Genomic DNA, 18,328 nt, shown 5'->3' with positions numbered 1-18,328 from the left:
CCCCGTCCTACACAATCCTTACAAGCACGGGCGGAGGGCTGGGCCAATCAGGTGTGCCGCCTCGAGAGGCAGGCCAAGGCTGGGGCGTGGAGATCACGCCCGTGCACGCGGGGGGCGGGGCGAAGGGTGGGAGGGGCGAAGGGTGGGCAGGGGTGGTCCTGGGTCAGAGAGCAGAGGGGGCGGTGTTTTGCGGGAGTCGAGAGGCTCCCCTCTGCTTGCACGGGGCGGTGCTCGGTGATGTCACGCTTCTTCCGGCCCGCCGCGCTTCCTCCGCGTGGAGACGAACACACTGGCGGCTGAGACTGTCTTAATTCCTGGGTTTGGCGACCAGAAAGGCGAAATGGAGGTTGAGGTGTTGCCGAGTGCGAAGTGGCTGTACTGTGGGGAGTCCGAGGAGAGCCAGAGAGCTGTACTGGGTAAAGACTGCAGAGCTGGAGCAGAGTTCCCCATAACTCCCTTCGTCTCGGTACCTTTAGAGTCAGTCTTCCCGCCCCCAGCCGGGTCCCTTTTCCAGCTGGGCCAGGAAGGACTCCTCGGCCCGCTCACCTCCCGCCCTCGCCCCCTCACAAAACGCAATTTAGTGTCCACCAGTAGTTGGGGCTTGGCCAGAGGCTCCTATGTCGTTCCACCGTCTTTCTTGTACCACCTCCTACCTGGATGAGGACATCCCAGTTACCCCCTCTCCAAAGGACTTACCCAGGATTTTCTCACACCCCCAAGTCACCAGGTCTTAGACCTGTCCCATTCCCTCTGTTTCTTTAGGTCTGAACCATGCCTCCTCAGCTGACTCCATTCCCCTAGTCATTCCCTCCTGTAGCAGCCCCTCCGCAGTACTCCCCTAACCCCCCCATCCCTGTTCCCAAGTGGACCTGAACCTCCTTCAGTCCCACTTCCGGTCGGGGGCCTGGGCTCCCTTGCTATTCTCATTCCCTCAGCCACTCCTTCCCGTTAACTGTCCAGTTCCTCCCCACCATACATCGTGATTCTTGCCGATCTCATCTCATTCCTGGGCTATGGTCTTACAGTTCAGTTCTCCAACGGGAAGCTGCAGAATCCAGGTAACATACGCTTTACCTTGTACAAGAGCAACGACTCCACAAACCCCAGGAAGAGGAGTCACCGGATCCTGGTAAGTGCTGCAGTGGCCAACTGCCTCCACTCTGCAGGCCTCAGTAGACCCCTTGGGTGTGGTGGATATGGGAAGGAGTGAGAGGAGAAAGGGGGGAGATAGCAAATGAGTCTTTGAAGAACAGTTCTGAGCCCCAGCAGGTTGGGATATGGGGACAGGCTCCATTCAGTTTCATACTTTTGGTGAAATGGACTTGCATTCATTAGTTCATTCAACAAGCATTTATTGACCACCTCCTGTGGCCCTGTGCTGTACACTGCTAGAGAAATGGCTAAATCAGACCTGGCCCCACTCTGTGGGAGCTTGTACTCTAGAGTGAGGTTTTTCAACCTTGGCACTATTATCATTTTGACCCAGATAATTCTTTGTTGTGGGGGCAGCCCTGTGCAGGATGTTTAGTAGCTTCCCTGGCCCCTACCCACTATTTATTTACCATTAGCACCTCCTAGTTGTGACAGTCAGAATTTCAGACATTCTCAGGTGTCCCTGGAAGGGGAATTTCCCTGGGTGACAATCACTGCTCTAGAGAGTTCTTTGACATTTTACCCAATCTTGAACTTACAGAAATATTTCCCACCTGGTACAAAGAACTCTGGAGAGGTGGGAACTGGATGTGGGGACACTCATACAAGTAGACAAAGCTCAGGGCCTGAGGGAGGGAGAGTCCAAGGCAGAGTCTAAGTCTCTGCTTGCCAGACTGTCTTCCTGGGGAGGGCACATGGTGCTGAGTTCTGAAGGATGGAGGAGGGTTTGACACCTGAGGCTTAGTATTCCAAATGAGGAGGACAGCAAGGACAAACAGGGAAACGGGAAAGTTTGGCTGTAATTGAGGAGTGACTCAGCCATTTCCACGGTCCTATTAGGAGCAGTCATAGGAGAGGTGGGCAAAGAGGTTTAAGAAGGGCTGGGACTTTGGATATGGGAGGTTGCCTGCAGGATCTTTTTATTGCATGTCTGTAAGTGTGGGGAGCCCAGGGCCTCTCTGCCAAGCGGGGTGGTGCAGCTTCCCCAAGAACTTTTTCAGACAAACTAGAATCCAACACTGTCTGGGGCTTCCCTTTCTAAAGTCCTCTTGTCTTTCTCCCATGAGTACCCCAGGTTCACTTAGAGCTCTCCCAGAGGCTCTCTAGTTCTAATCCTCTGTGGTTTGGATTCTAAAGCTTTTTGCAAATGTGGGAAAGGGAAACAAGATGCTAATACTTTTCAGCATTGGTTGTAATGGAGCTTTTCTGTCTCCACATTTTAGGCAGCTGAAACAGACAGACTTTCCTATGTGGGAAACAATTTTGGGACTGGAGCCCTCAAATGCAACACTCTATGCAGGTAGGGACAGGGGAAGGGACAGCTGGAAGGGGAGGGGAGTGGTAGTAGCCCTGGCACTGCTGTTCTCAGTCTTTTCTTTAGGCGCAGTAGGGGACATCTAGAGAGGTTTACCAGGTCCCTGTGTTCCCAGACCCAGGGGTCTTCACACCAGCATGTAGACATTCTTGAAAAGAAAGTTGACTTATATTTGTTGAATTTCCTAAAAACCTCATTTATTTGTAGTACTCTTTACATTTTTTAAAAATTAAGATACAGCTCTTACCTGGTGTGGCTCAGTGGATTGAGTGCTAGCCTGAAAATTGAATGGTCCCCCGTTTGATTCCTGGTCAGGTCACATGCCTGGGTTGCAGGCCGGTTCCCCAGTCGGGGGTGTGTGAGAGGCCACTGATCAGTGTTTCTCTCGTGTGTCGATGTTTCTCTTCCTCTCTTTCTCCCTCCTTTCCCCTCTCTCTAAAATTAAATAAAATCTTAAAAAAATAAAAAATAAAAAAAAATTAAGATGTAATTGACATGTAACATTATATTAGTTTCAGGTGTACAACGTAATAATTAGGTACATATACGATAAAATGGTCACCAAAATAAGTCTAGTTAACATCTGTTACCACACAGTTATTTTTTTTTCTTGTGATGAGAACTTCTAAGGTTTACTCTCTTAGCAACTTTCAAATATACAGTACAGTATTGTTAACTGTAGTCACCATACTGTATTGTACATTACTTCCGCAGGACATATTTATAATCTGGTTTCCAAAAGAGAGCTGTCTTCACTAATACAGAATGTATGATCAATATTCCAAAGCTTGCTGAAAGTTTGCGTTAGGACGAACTATAGGAAAAGGATTTGATGTCAAAGACTCTGGGGTTTTTATCCAGCTCTGCTGCTGATTGACTGGCTGACTTTGGGCAGTGTTACCCTTCACTAATCCCGAGCTTGTCCCTGCTGCCCCCCCACCCTCCTTACAATGAATATTGCTTCGCCTAAACAGTCCGTAACTGTCTGAGGCTGGCATAATTCAGACAGTGTCCCTGTGATGGTAGCCAGTAGTGAATCAGAAACAAGGCTTTTTCAGAACCCCACTGGACCACCCAGATAGAAGTCAGATTAATGAGTATATGCTTAAAACAATTAACACTGCATCATGCCTTTACAAGATCTAGTTCAGACTGGTCTTCTCCCATATTTACTAAGGCTCTCTGTCTTTGCCTCCATAAAATGTATGTGTGCAGTAAATTCCAGTGTTATTCTTCATTACATCCCAAAAAGGTTTTCCCACTGCAGCAGTGAGCCTGACCATAATTATCGGCTACCAGAACCACCTATAGCTTTATTTTTCAGAACGACATCATGTACCCTCCCCTCCCCCCATTCCCACTCCCCCCTAACCCCCCACCCTTGCCCAATGCAGAGAATTGCTGTTGTGGGAGATTATTGTTTCTCCTGAGCAAGTGGTGCATTCCTCAGGTGTAATGGGGCAGAAAGAAGATTGAGAACTTTTAAGCAGGGAAGTTGTATAAACAATACCATTTGAATAATCCATTGTCACTGGAATTATTTCTTCCTTATTCAGGCACTTCGTGGGAATTTTGAACAAGACCTCTGGCCAAATGGAAGTGTATGATGCTGAATTGTTCAACATGCAGCCACTGTTTTCAGGTAGGTCCCAGTCAAGGCTCACAGAAGTGCTGCATATTTTAGGTTTGCTGGCTGAGTTAGTTTGAGTTTTTGATTTGTAAGCACATTTTGTAGCTATTTTTAAAAGAGTGTCTTTCTGTCAGTATTTTTTTCATTTTTCTTTTTTAAAGGTTTATTTATTTATTTTCCAAGAGAGGGGAAGGGAGGGAGAAAGAGAGGAAGAGACACATCGATTGGTTGCCTCTCACATGCACCGTAAACGGGGACTGAACCCGCAACCCAGCATGTGCCCTGACCAGGAATTGAACTGGCAACCCTTTGCTTTGTGGGACGATGCCCAACCGACTGAGGCACACTGGTCAGGGCTATATTTTTTTTCATTTGAACAAGTTTTAAGAGTTTTTACTCAGCACACAGTAATTGATGACTCTCTATGCTCCACGCACAAATTAGGAGTTGTGGATGTAGCAAAAAAGAGACAGATCCTGTCCCCACAGTGTTTACAGACTTGAGATCCAAAACTAACCACAGTTAAAGTGTGTTGAGCAGTTACCAGAGCAGAATATTGAAGGCCATACCTGATAATCTTTCCGATTGAAGGCCTTTTTTAATTCTTAACTGTTCTAGTTGGGATAGAGATTTTAGAATCTTTGGTAGGTGCTGGACAGTAACTTTCATGTTGATGAAAAGCCTTTACACTGTCTTAACTTGGGACAAGATCCATTTTTCCCTAATCCAGTGGGGGAAGTTGCATCACTTCTCTGCTTTGGCATCGCAAAATGCTCAGGGCTATAGTGGGAGCTTCCAAAGTGATACATAAGAGGGTCAGACTTAAAGGGGTCCTGTTCCCTAAATCTTAAATACTGAGAACAATGGTGGGGAAGGATGTTAGATAAGGAAGTAGTCTTAGGATCATGGTGTATCTGCCTGATATCCTCTGAGGTATTAATTCCGACTTGATTTTCTCAAAGCAGCAGTCCCACTTTTTTGAGAACCTGATAAGGCCTTAGACCTACTTTCTTGAAATATATATAATGTATAAAAATTTATATGAGATTTAGCATATAATTTTAAAGGGCTCTTGAATCCCAAAGCCCATCTGTGAATTTCCTAGGGGACCAAGTCTCTAGGTTAAGATTCCTGGTTTTGCAAACAAATGTAACTACATTTAAATTATCTTCCAAATTTTCTTCCAACTTTCAAAGAAGCAAAGAAAATTATTCATTAATTTGTTGATTAAATGTTTGTTTTTATAAGAAGTTTGTAAATATTGGTTTATTTTTTAAATCTTTTTTTAAAAGATTTTATGTATTTATTTTTAGACAGAGGGGAAGGGAGGGAGAAAGCGAAGGAGGGAAACAGTGTGTGGTTTGCCTTTTGTGCCCTCCCCTACTGGGGACATGGCCTGCAACCCAGGCATGTGCTCTGACTGGGAATTGAACCAGTGACCCTTTAGTTCGCAGGCCGGCACTCAATCCACTGAGCCACACCAGTCAGGGCTAAATATTTGTTTATTATATCCAGCATATTGACCTGGGGCAAGTCATTTCATCTGGAGACCTCATTTTTTCCTTACTGATAAAATGAAGAGGTTGGACCAGATGACCTCTTCATTTGACTCCTTAATTCTCCAAATTCTTTAAGTGGATATTAAAGCTATGTACCTAATGTTCAGTACATATTCATGTTAACACATTGCGTACCGCTCATGGGTTTTCTCGTGTTTCGCACGCGCGCCATCTGTTAAAGACCGCTCACGAGTTTTCTCGTTTTTCATGCGCCATCTGTTATGGACTTTAGATGTCAACACAGTGTCTTGTCCACATTGAAGGAAGCGATCTCATTGGTGGAAACCGTGCAGGTCAATCTACAAAAAACTATATAATTGCACGAACCCATAAAGCATTGCAGTTACATTGTATTTTGGTCATTCGACACTGGCGAATGCCTTAGAGATTTCTATGCGGTACGCAATGTATTAAGCTCTTGGAAGTCCTAGAGTAAAGAAATCTGTTTTTCTTAGATTAACTCTTAAGTAAATACCAAATACTATTACTATCTGTAGGCCTTATGGTTTGTTTCCCACCCCCCCGCCCCTGTTTTTGTTTTGTGTTTTGATAGATAATTCATTTGAGAGTGACTTGACATTAGAGAATCAGAGCAAAACTTTTAGAGATAAGGTAAGTGTGCTGGAACCAAGATGTGGGACCTTAAGCAAGTTCCTTCTGGGCCTCAGGTAAGGGTCTTTCCATCATATAAAATGAAGCTGGTTGAACACATGGTTCCCTGGCTGCTCCTAGCTCATTCATTCTGGAGTTGTCTGGACAGTTCTCCACCTGCAGATGCCTCATCATTGTAAAGGGTGGTTCGCCTGTCTGGGGCAACTCTACACAGCTCTGTGCCAGTGCGTTGCACTGGTTCTCTGGGCTGATAGAGGTGTAGCATAACATTTGTTTTTAAGGTTTAATCCAAGTTTCAGAGAATATTGGTTGTAGCCTGGAAACTTTCATATTAAAACAAAGCAATCTTTAGGATTTTCAAAGTAGAATGTTCTGACAAAGCTTAACTCACCCCACGATGGCAAATTGATTGCTGCAGTGCTGCCCGGAGCAGTGTATTGACAAGGGGTGTGAAGCTATCTTCCAACTCAGGGAGAAAGAATGCGTGCTCTGTCAGCAATATCTGTTACCAGTGTAGGATTGGAAAATGTTAAACAGTGTGCCAGAGATTTACCAACCCTAATTCTAGACAAGTCTTTACATTTTACAGATGAAGGTCCTGTTGCTTTATAAATGGGCTGTCACTATTTACAAATCAAGTTCTTCAGATCTGTTCATATCATTTGATTCTCACAATAAGCCTATGAGGTAGATAGCTGTAATTCAGCCCAATTTGCAGGCAAGGTACTGATGGCTCAGAGAGGCTGACAGTTTCCCCGTAGTCACACAGATAGGAGTAGCAGGGCCCAGCCTGACCCCAGTAACCAGATTTGTCTCTTGCACAGATGGACTCTTGCATTGAAGCCTTTGGCACCACCAAACAGAAGCGGGCTCTGAATTCCAGGAGAATGAATAAAGTTGGCAGTGAATCTTTGAATCGTGCGGTAGCTAAAGCTGCAGAGAGTATTATTGATACAAAGGGTGTGACTGGTAAGCAGCTGGAACCTGGGGTAAGACTCTGCTCACAGAGACAGCTTTCTCTTCTCTTGAGATCTTTTACCCGCCCCATAGATGGAAATGGTGGGAGTTAGGGCTGGATTTTTTCCTGCCTTTCGCTGAGGGCCCTTGCGGGAACAGATTTGAAGTAGGAAGAAACATCTGACACGGCCTACTCTCAGTGAGCTCACAGGCAAGTAGAGGGGACAGGCAAGACAATGGATATGTGCTTGCTGTGTCCTTGGTGCCAAGGTTCCAGCCTGCAGGGCATGGAGGAGAGAGAAGGCTCCCAGTGTCTGATGCCTGGGGAGGTTTTGGTGAATTCTGTTTGGGGAACAAAGCGGATGGGATGACCATCTGAGCCTCTAGAGATGGTATGTCACTGTGAGGGCCCGTAGGTCTTCTGCTCCGAAATTTCGGAGAAGCTTGAGTACTGAATTTCATTATTTTAAAATGTATTTATTGTTCAGATGCATTATAAGAACATAAGGGAAAGTTTATATGGGCAGTTTTTCCATCTAAAACTAATTTTAGTAATTTTTTAAAAAATCCTTCCATGCCCTATAATGTCATAAATATTTTCCTACATTTCCATTCAGTACTTTTACAATTTTATTTTTACATAAAAATCTTGAAGAATTCTTTTGGCATATGGTACAAACCTGATTTTATGTTTTTCAAAACTTCATCTTTTCCTTTGTAAAAGATAATTTAAAAAGTCATGTTTATCATTTTATCACATTCTTAGTTATGTTTTGTCCCAATGTTCCAGCAGCCTTTTAATTATAATAGCCTCATCATCCAGTTTATTGTCTGATAGGGCAAATTTATCCTCTTCCCATGCCCTTATTTTTCAGAAATGTCTTGGTTACTGTAACATGCTTTTTTTCCAGGTGACCTTAAGAATAATTTTGTCAAGTTCCCTCAAAATACAATTGGGATTACTATGGGGAGAATCAACATCTTTACAGTGTTATATTTTCTCATGCAGGAATATAGAAAAATCTCCCTCTGTTCATTCAAAAACATACTTTACCATCTAAATAAATTTTTGAATTATTTTGTTCAGTTTACTCCCAGCTATTAAAGGACATTTGAAAAAGGAAAACTAATCCATCCATTTTCTCATTATTTTGCCAGACCAACTGTTAATAATTGTCTTGTTTTCCTTTTTCTATATTCATACTTAATTCTTACACGGTTATTCCTGTGTGGTAGTTACAGTTTTATAATTTGATTATATGTTCACTCACAGTATGTGGAGAAATTTTCTGGAAGTTAAGCCATTAAAAGCTATTTTGAATATCCGTCACTTTTAGTTTCTCCTGTATTGCATTGTAAATATTTATTAGCACACCACTCTCCCAACTATATTACAAGTTACTTGAGGGGGTCCCACGCTGGTTGCACCTCCTCTAAGGCCCAGTTAGGTTAGTGTCATGAGTGGACACCAAAGTGCTGGAGCCGTCGTCAGTCAGCCTGAGGGAGTTTGGGCCTCATTGATGGGAGCATTCAGATTAGAGGTTTCTGGGTTGGTTTATGAGGTTGAGTGCACAGGTTACAAAGTGTGGGGGAACCTGAAGCCAAACAGGGTGATACCCACACTGACTCTTCTTTATTGCAAAGCTCTGGTTAATGATGCCATCCAGGACAACTTGCAAGATGACTCCCTCTACCTTCCTCCCTGCCATGCTGATGCAGCGAAGCCTGAAGACGTGTATAAATTTGAAGACCGTATCCTTGCAGTAGACATGCTACTGTAGTCACACGTTGGGGTGTGTACACATGAATGGCACAGCCAGGCTCTCTGGGGAGTCATTGGTCCCGTGACACTCACGGAAGCTACACCGTGACCTTTGCAGTTGCCTAGTGCTGTTGCCAGGAAGTCAGCTAGGTTTCCTCAGTAGCTAAGGGACCTGCTCCAGCACCAGCTTCTTAGCCCATGGCATTCAAACGCATTCCTCAGCAAAGTGCCGTATGTCCACAGCTCAGCCCTGTGGGGGTCACTGTCCATGAATAGTCCAAATATGACCAATGCCCAAAGTCTAGGACAGACTGATTTTGTAAAAGGAAGAGTTGGAATGTAAAATTTTCCTACTTGTGGGTCTAATGAGATGGAAAGTGCCTGCAGTGGCTTGTGATAAAGAGAATGCAGGAAATCCCAGGTAGGGAAGGAGGTCTGGGCTGGGAGTGCTGTGTGATCTTCCCCTGTCTGAGCCTCTAACATATTAGAGTGTCCCCACCTCTAACATGAGGCCACTAGGAGATGATCTGGCTCAGCGATTTTCAATCTTTTTACCTCATGGCACACAAACTAATTACTAAAATTCTGCAGCCCACCAAATAGTACATTTTTTGCCTAGCTGATAAAAAAAATAGGTATAATTTTGATTGATAAATAATAATTATTCTTTTTGCTCAAAAGTGACTTTAAAAAAATCAGGTGACCATACTTGTATATAGGATTTCTGGTTCTAAAATCAATCAGATGCAACCTTATGCCATGTGACCTATAAGACACAACTCTATTATATGACCTGTATATTTACGGTTCAAGACAGTATTTATACTAGATAGCTATTGTTATGTTGGCTACTATTGTTTTATTTGACAGTCTAAGGGAAAAGAGGTCAGTGCCCCTGAATAAATAGTTAGGTATTACATGTTTTAAAAATCCTTGTGGCACAGTGGTTGAAAATCACTGATCTAGCTAGTTAGATGTTTCCATTTTGGTTGGATTGTGTTTTAACCAATAACTAGTTCTTTCTCCTGCGGAGTATGAAGCTCTTCAGAGCCCATCTGAAGCTTTCAGGAATGTCACGTCAGAAGAAATACTGCAGATGATTGAAGAGAACAGGTACCCTCACTTGGGTGGATAGAGTGTCTGAGGGAGTAATGTTGGGACACAGCAGTCATGAGACATGAAGCAGACCTCTGGGTGTCACCACTGAGGAGCACTGTCCAGCATTTGAACATGAACAAGCCAGTATGTTTACAAATGTTTGGGCTTCTAGACCTGTTGCCCCAGAGTTGTGGGTGGCATTCGAGGGAGAGAGTTGGCCTTTGAGTGCATGGAACCTGTGGTTGGGGAGATGGTGGCGAGGCCTTGTAGTTGGGCTGAGAACCAAAGACAGACTGTATCCCCCAGTGTTATGTTTGATGCCGATTGTCACCATGGAGCCCAAGTGCTGGCCTGAAATTGGTGCCAGGTGAATATGTGATTTATCTGTGATGATGTGCTGAGGAGCTTTACTTTTCTTTTTAAACATTGAACGTTATATATTTCAAATCATATTATTCCCTTCACTTTAAAATATTTTTTTTAATCTTCATCCAAGGATGTTTATTGATTTGAGAGAGAGACAGAAGGGGGTGGGGGGAGAGAAACATCAATGTGAGAGAGCAGCATTGATTGGTTGCTTCCTATACATGCCCTGACTGAGGATTGAACCCACAATCTAGGTATGTGCCCTGACCAGGGATTGAGCCTGCAACCTTTTGGTGTACGGGAGGATGCTCCAACCAACTGAACCACCTGGGCAGGGGTGCCCTGTCTTTTTTTATAATATATATATTGATTTTAGAGAGTGGAAGGGAGGAGGGGAGCAAAAGAGAAACATCATTCAGTTGTCTCTCATATGCACCCCAACTAGGGATCGAACCTGCAACCTAAGTATGTCCTCTGAATCGAACCCTCAACCTTTTGGTGTACGGGAGGATGCTCCAACCAACTGAGCCGCACTGGCCATGTCTCCCCGCCGACCTCCTCCTTTTTTTGGCCACTAAAACAGCTTTTCTTTAATGATGACAGTAGGATGCTTTTGAGTTTAAAAAAAAAAATTCTCATATTGAAAAAGTAAAAAATTGTCAACCATAGGTTGGTTTCCTGATTTTTCTTTGGAAATTTTACTGGTCAGTGACATCCAAGGCCTTGGAAAACACTTTTTCCCCCCCTCCAAAGACCCATTTCCCCCTAAAAAGCTCATTGCTGTTTCTTAGTTGTCTTAATGCGATTGTCACCCCCGGGGAGGTGCAAGGGTGAGCTCTGGGCTGGGAGCCTGGAGAACTGAGCTTTGGAGCCGTGTGGAATACACGGTGTGATCTTGTCTGATCTGAGGCTCAGTTTTTCTGTCTGTGAAATGAGGCTGCTACAGATGACCTTGAAGAGCTTATCTCCTTGAGTCCAGGATCCTGGTAGTGGTAGAACAGTACGTTAAAAATAATAGCTAACATTGATTGAGCTCTTCAGTGCCAAGCATTGTTCTAAGTACTTTGCTTGCAATGTCTTTTTTAATTAAAAAAAAAAATAAATCCCTAAGAGGATGGTATTATTCTTGGCCTCAGTTTATAGGTAAATAGGATATACAGAGCTGTTCGGAGTATTGCCCAAGCCACTATCTGGCAGAGAGGGAATTCAATCCCAGGCAGCCTGACTTGAGAGCCTGTGCTTCAAACCACTACATCTGGCTACAGCCAGTGGCCCGCGTGCTCAGTCTGGCCTTGTGCCTGTGGATGAAGTTTTACCGAATACAGCCATGGTCATTCACTTTTGTCGATGGTTGCCTTTGCACTACAATGGTGGATTTGAGTAGTTGCAACAGAGGCCATGTGGCCCACACAGCCTAAAATATTTACTGTGCTGGCCCCTGACCGCCCCTGCACTAAACCATGCTCCTTCTGTTATAAGCAGCATGGCCCTTCCACAGCCATCAAGTTTGTATCAGGTGTGAGGGCTGCCTGCTGTTCTGTGATAGGGTGAATGGCTTCTGACAGAGCTGGTCTTACCCGACCCATTCTTCCCTTTCCCACCCTTGTTGTAGCCATTGCTCCTTTGTCATAGAAGCATTGAAGTCTTTGCCGTCCAATGAGGAGAGCCGGGACCACCAGGCCCGATGCATATGGTTTCTGGACACACTCATCAAATTTCGAGCACAGAAAGTGATTAAGCGGAAAAGTAAGTTCATGATAGACAATTGATTCTAGTTATTTCCGGCCCATTATTTGCCTGTAATTCTTAGACCAGCTCTAATGAGAGAAGAAAATGGTATGTGCAGCCCAGTCTTTACTGTTAACCATGTAACAGTGAGGTTGCTATTGGTTCTGCTGACATGCCGAGAGGACTTGCCGGGCTCTTTCCTCGTTTGCAGATAGGGACAGGTGGGCTTATGCGATTGTTCAGAGTTCACATTCGCTCCTGTTCTGCATTAGTCAGTGTGCTGTTTCCAAACCACGTGAGAATTTTAAGGGACTGTTAGACAGTCACAGAGGGAGAAAAGTTGGCCTTGCTCATGACGGCTTGTGACTGGTTTGTGTTGTGTCATCTTGTTTCTGACCCGAAGAGGGGAGGGTCAGTTTCAGCTGGTCACTGCAGTGTTACCTATAGCCAGGGGGCGCTACCACGTCCAGCCATCCAGTCAGAGATCCAGCGGGAGACACCTGGGTTGTAGGCACAAGGTGTATGCAGTTTCATTACTGTGACTGGGCACCCAGGAGTCTGTATGCTTTTCCATACTTGCTTAATTCTTACTCTCATGTTCTAATCTCCCCTGCTTTCCCTCTCCTGGGCTTTCTCCATAATCTGTTTTGCTTTTCTAACATCTTAAGAAGTCTGTGTCTGTAGGCCTTGTTGGAGTCTATTTTTCTTCTTGTTACCTCATCACAAATGTTTCTCAGGCAATTTCATTTGAAATGAACCTACTTTCATTTAAAGGAAGCCATTTCGTTCCATGGGCCCCTGCTTTGCTTACCACATGGTTTGTTCATGACACTGGTCCAACTGTTGGCTGCTTCTCCCAGCTCATGGATGACATGTGGCCTGAGGGCTTTGACAGAAGCTGATCAAACTCAACTTTGTATTGTAGGTGCCCTGGGACCTGGAGTTCCACACATCATCAACACCAAACTGCTGAAGCACTTTACCTGCTTGACCTACAACAATGGCAGGTCAGGGGGTGTGATGTCTTTGGCTTCTGCCTATAGAGGAGAAGGCGGGCTGGAGAGGGTGGTGGGAGTGGGGAGTAGGAGCTTGGGTTGAATGCCGTGTCCACAGAGCTACTGTGCCGAAGGGAGCACTTCCATTGGGAGTGGTCCTGGGGCCAGGTAAGCGTAGGAAACACTACATAGCCGTGCTCTCTTCCCCTTGGAGAAGTTCTTCCCCTTGGGACATCCAGCAGCGAAGACTGACCTCCCTAGACAGACTTCTTCCAAGGAAACCTTCTTAACGTGTCTCCACAGAACTGGTGTTCTGTGAAAAGGCAGTGTTGCTGTAAAGGGCAGGCATGTATGGTGATCTTGGGGGGAACACCTGTGTTTTCTTCTTGCCATTTGCTTGGAATGTGTTTCCAGCTCTGTGTTTGGAAGAATCATCAGCAGCTGAGTGTGGGGTGACCGCTTTCCCAGCAGCCCTGCTGAGCAGCTGGGGACAGACTCAAGGATCCTTGCCCAGTGCAGACCCTCACTGTGCCTGGGGTAGTATGTGCGGCCTTCGCCGCCCCACTTGGAGGGAGCACTGGGATTGGCTCACTTCCTCTGTGTGACACTCACCTTGAAGGACAAGGAGTCACCTGAATGCCTTTTCTGCTCCCCAAGATGCAAAGACATTGGGTCCCTATGGGAACAGGTTTGGGTGTTTTTATTTTGCTTTTGGAGAAATCATTTAGAGTTTAATTTTGTGTCTTCTTTATTGCTGCTGATTTTGCAGTTTACGCAACGTAATTTCCGGCTCTATGAAGGCAAAGATCATCGCGTATGTGATCATACTCGCCTTGCACATAAACGACTTCCAGATCGACCTGACAGTGTTACAGAGGGACTTGAAGCTCAGTGAGAAAAGGTAAGCACAGCAGAATAAAAATCCCCCTTAGGGTGCCTTGCTGTATTGCTAGTACTACTGGAAAACGTGAGGGTCCATTAAGAGAACTAGGGGTGTTCAACAGGGAAAAGACTTGGGACCAGAGAACAACCGTCAATGAGTGATTGATTGGATTAGCAGCTGGACATTACAGACTGCTGGTTCTCTATGCCAGGCACAGATTTAATACTGTCATAGTATTGAGTTGGCCAAAAAGTCCATATGGTTTGGTTTATTTTTAAAAATAAAAGACACATTTTTAATTTTCACCAGTGACTATTAATTTGGATATTTTGAGTATGTCAGCTCTCTCCTGAATGGTATAACGTTAATTTTCTAAATTCACCTCTCAATTTGATCACTGCCCACTTCAGCTGGTCAGCCTGACTGTGGAGCATCGTCCATTGAGAAATCTCCAGCATAAAACTTTGCAAACCATTTTTGACATGTTTGATCAGTTACAGCACCTTTTTCATACACTGCACATATCTTATGTATTTCAGTTGCATTTTTACCTTTCTTGAAATAATAAAGCATAAAATGCTGAAAATGTTGCATATTTTCTTCCGTCTTCACTATTAAAATGGCTACACAAAAATTCACCTATTTTGCTGGTTTTCTTTTTAATGCATGCTGATGTGACAGCTGTCACAATGCAATCTAACAAAATTGTTGCGAATGAAGTTAAAGACAACTAAGTGCTACTAGAGCCATCTTACGGAAAAAAACCAAACGAATTTTTTGGCCAGCACAGTATCTCAGTGATTTCCCTGAAAAACAGCTACAGCATCCATAGTTTAGAGAAGTCACTGAGTTTCCCAAGGTCACACAACCAAGAAGAGGAAGAGTTGGGCTTCATACCTGAGCCTTCCCTTAGCAATCTGTTCCTTGTAACCAGGCAGACTCCAGTCTCCACGCATCTTCCTCTGGGGAAAGTGATTCTCTGTGGTCCTCAGGGGTGGAACCCAGGTTTAGAAGTCATAAGAACCCAGTTTCAGCTTAGCAAGAAGACCTTTCTCAAATTTCGAACGAAGGAACTGTCAGATGGTGGGGCTGCTGTTTGGCAGAATGTCACATCGGGGCTTCTCTGACCGGACTGGGAGAGTTGGCGGAGATGGCCTTTTGGGCCCTTTCTAGTCTCGATAGAAGGGATCTAGGCTGAGTAGGGGGCAGAACTCCCCAGCACCCTGAACAGTGGTTCCTTTGGCCTTTGTTGGTGCTTTAGGGGCACCTGACACCCAATGACCCTAATGCTAAAGAGCCTGTGAATCAGCTGTGTCTGGACTCACCTAGCAGTACATACAGGGATTATTCCAAGGGCTGACCCCACATGGCCTTCTCACAGGCGGGGATGTTTTAAGTCAGAGAGAAGGTACTTGGCGCCTGTTCTAGCAAACTTCTAGCAAGCGTTCAATCGTGGTTATAGGAAGTAAACAAAGTTTATTAATAGGATCTAGATAGATAACCTGGTTTATAATCACCTATCAGGATATTTTCTAATGGCATTGCATTAAAATGAAATTGTCTGATGGCTCTGTGGGGGATCTTGTCTGCCTCTCTCTTGGTGGCCACTTTGGGGACCCTGTCTTCATGGCCTGGAGCACAAGTATGCCACTTCCTCCTGCCAACCTGCCCTAAGCAGTGACATTGAGGAGACTCTCCATTGGTTTTGTGTGTTTGTTCCTCAGGATGATCGAAATAGCAAAAGCCATGAGGCTGAAGATTTCTAAAAGAAAGGTGTCTCTGGCAGCCGGCGGGGAGGAAGAGCACCGACTGGGCGCCCTGTGCATCCCACTGCCTCCAGCCCAGCTGGACCGCCAGTCCAAGCGGAGGAAAATGACGTAGAGGTGTGTTCTCCAGACAGAGCAGTTTGGCCACATCATAGCCACTACTTCGATTCACTTCCACTTTTCATTTTTAAAGAGGAAAGAGCAGCCCTGCCTTAGCCTGGGTATGAAGCCACAAGCCAGCATCTCAGTCATGCTTGCCTGAAGCAAAAAAAACATCAAGTGACTACCATATTGGACTTCTCCCTCTTTCAGTGTTGTTGTGATTGTAAATGGCAGGCAGTTCTTGTGTTGGTTCACATGTGATGTGGGAGAGGGGGCCCTGGGAAGCTGGAGCCAAAGGATCTCACAGGCTGGACCCGGGGTCAGATCCAATGGATAAAGGTTAATAAAGAGAAATGTGAAGTGCCATCCTTAGGTCTTGGAGCACCAGTGGAGGACAAGGTGAGGAGGAGACAGCCCAGCAGGGCTGGAGGGGAGGCTTCAGGTCACCAGGATGATGGAGTTGCCCAGATAGATGGGTTGAGTTGGAAGCTGCTGTAACGAGGGAGCCCTTGCCTTAACAGGGAGGAAGCGATTATCCCAGTTGCCCTGTCTGGCTCAGGCCGCGTGGCGGGTAGCAGCCAGCTCTGAAGCCACAGTTCTGAGGGGGTGAATCAGAGTTCATCACAGAAAACAAATTGTACTAGGTATCTTAAGAAAGGACGTGAGTTATGTGGATAAAGGGTACAGTTTGTTAAAGGGCTATAGTTTAGGGAACCGGGGGGTTACCACCTGAACTGCTCAGTCCAAAAGCATACTGCTGAGGTTGCCATGCAGGCATTGAGAAGCCACTTCTGCCCCACAGCTGCTTGAATTCATGAAGCTGGTAACTTGACATTTGAGTTCAGCCTCCCATGCTTTTAATACCCACATTTCCAACCTCTGCTTGTCAGCACAACCAAAGGATCAAGAAGCTGGCTTCCATCTTTATTCTGGGAGTACATAGGTAGGAACCGAATTTGCATCTAGAATCCTAGCAGCAAGGGAGTCTAGGAAATAGGTTTCGGCTCTCCAGCATCTACATAGAGGAAGGCATATCTGCAGGAGATGGGAATGGGTACTGAGTGCCAACGAACCTTATCTGCCACAGGGGAGATGGAGAAGTCAGAGGGGTGTCAGGAGGAATTCCAGAATGTAACATGGAGAGACTTAGGTACATGGCTAACATATTCAGGGCTGTTCTGGGAGCAGCTAAGGTTTGTGGTGCTCAGTGCTGCGGAGCGAGGAGCAGTGAAGGGAGATAGAATTCGCCTCAAAATGAAGGAGGATATGGAAATGAGCCTTAGATGCCTCATTTGGGACAGGTGGTCCTTGTATTTTTTGAGCTCTGGGGTGCAGTTACCAGGGCCACTTCTGGAGCGAGGCTATGCCTCCATTGTTTATTTTCCAAGCTCTTCCCTGGTTTGTCTCACTTGTCTCTGATCCTGAATAATGGGTGTGTGTAGCTTCCTTTGTCGTCTTCCAGCAGAAGTGTGAGCAGGAAATCTAAATGCCTCTTTTATCTTAGCTGTTGTGAAAATCAAGTATGTGACTCTGCATCAGAAAAAAAAATCCTGATCAGTCTCTGGGAAAAGAACTAATGTGTTTATAGGGTAGAATGTGATTTTGTGAATGCTTTTTAGATTCTGATGGGTTTGACACCTTGAATTTCCAGGAATGACTGGGTCACAGCATGTGAGCAGGCCTCTGAACAACTGCTGTCCGAAAGGCAGAGCCCCAAGTCTTCAGTCACACACAGCAGTGGCACTGATAGGGAAGAATCTAGGATGGCAGGTACTTGTCCTGGACGACAACAGGTATACCTCACTAAATGTAGGTGGTGCATTCCCAGGGGCTGACTGAAGAGCACCTTTCTCTACATCAAGGGATTGGTGAGTCAAAAGGCTCAAGAGGGCCCTTGTTTGACTTGAACAAGTCTCATGAAAGCAGCTTGCACAGTGCCGGGCATGTAAGCAGGCAGTGTATGTTGAATGAGTACCATGAACCGCAACTTCTCTCCTTGGCAGGGCTATTAGGAGGTAAACACTTGCAGAATGATGGAATTGTATTTGTGGTTTTTATAGCTCTAAAAAACCATTTGTTTACTAATACATTCACAATGAATACCTTAATCTCACCTAGTTTTGGTCCTCCTCCCCCCTAATGTCTACTGATGTCCTCTTTGAAGAAAGGGAGACTGGGCTAGAAACTGGTCCCCTTAGTAAGATTTGTGGTTTGTGGAATAATCTTAACTTAGAGGCATTGCTTAACTGACGTCTGTTCCCTGAGGGAGACCGCTGCCTGTGGCCCTCACCTATTGTCCACTGTTAACACTGATGAGGTCAAGGACCCCAACCTGGAAATTGATAATTAGATAAAATTCTTTAGTGTCTTCCTTTAAAAACTTGGATATGTCATACTTAGAGT

General features: G+C 45.1%; 1 protein-coding gene across 1 annotated transcript; it reads left to right on the top strand.

Annotated features, from left to right (window-relative positions):
• Positions 1-228: 228 nt before the first annotated feature.
• Positions 229-18,328, top strand: POLR1E (RNA polymerase I subunit E). The gene is made up of 12 exons (XM_054584641.1): positions 229-416; positions 1,026-1,129; positions 2,376-2,452; positions 4,024-4,109; positions 6,210-6,268; positions 7,093-7,237; positions 8,870-8,977; positions 10,004-10,100; positions 12,064-12,197; positions 13,105-13,186; positions 13,944-14,075; positions 15,782-18,328. The coding sequence occupies exons 1-12, from the start codon at positions 341-343 to the stop codon at positions 15,936-15,938; spliced, it is 1,257 nt and encodes a 418-aa protein (XP_054440616.1). The 5' UTR covers positions 229-340; the 3' UTR covers positions 15,939-18,328.

Source organism: Pteronotus mesoamericanus, unplaced genomic scaffold (assembly GCF_021234165.1).
Source record: "Pteronotus mesoamericanus isolate MK-2021 breed Mesoamerican mustached bat unplaced genomic scaffold, CSHL_Meso_final contig_78, whole genome shotgun sequence".
In the NCBI taxonomy this organism is placed as follows: Eukaryota; Metazoa; Chordata; class Mammalia; order Chiroptera; family Mormoopidae; genus Pteronotus; species Pteronotus mesoamericanus.
This window is presented reverse-complemented; position numbering and strand designations above follow the sequence as displayed.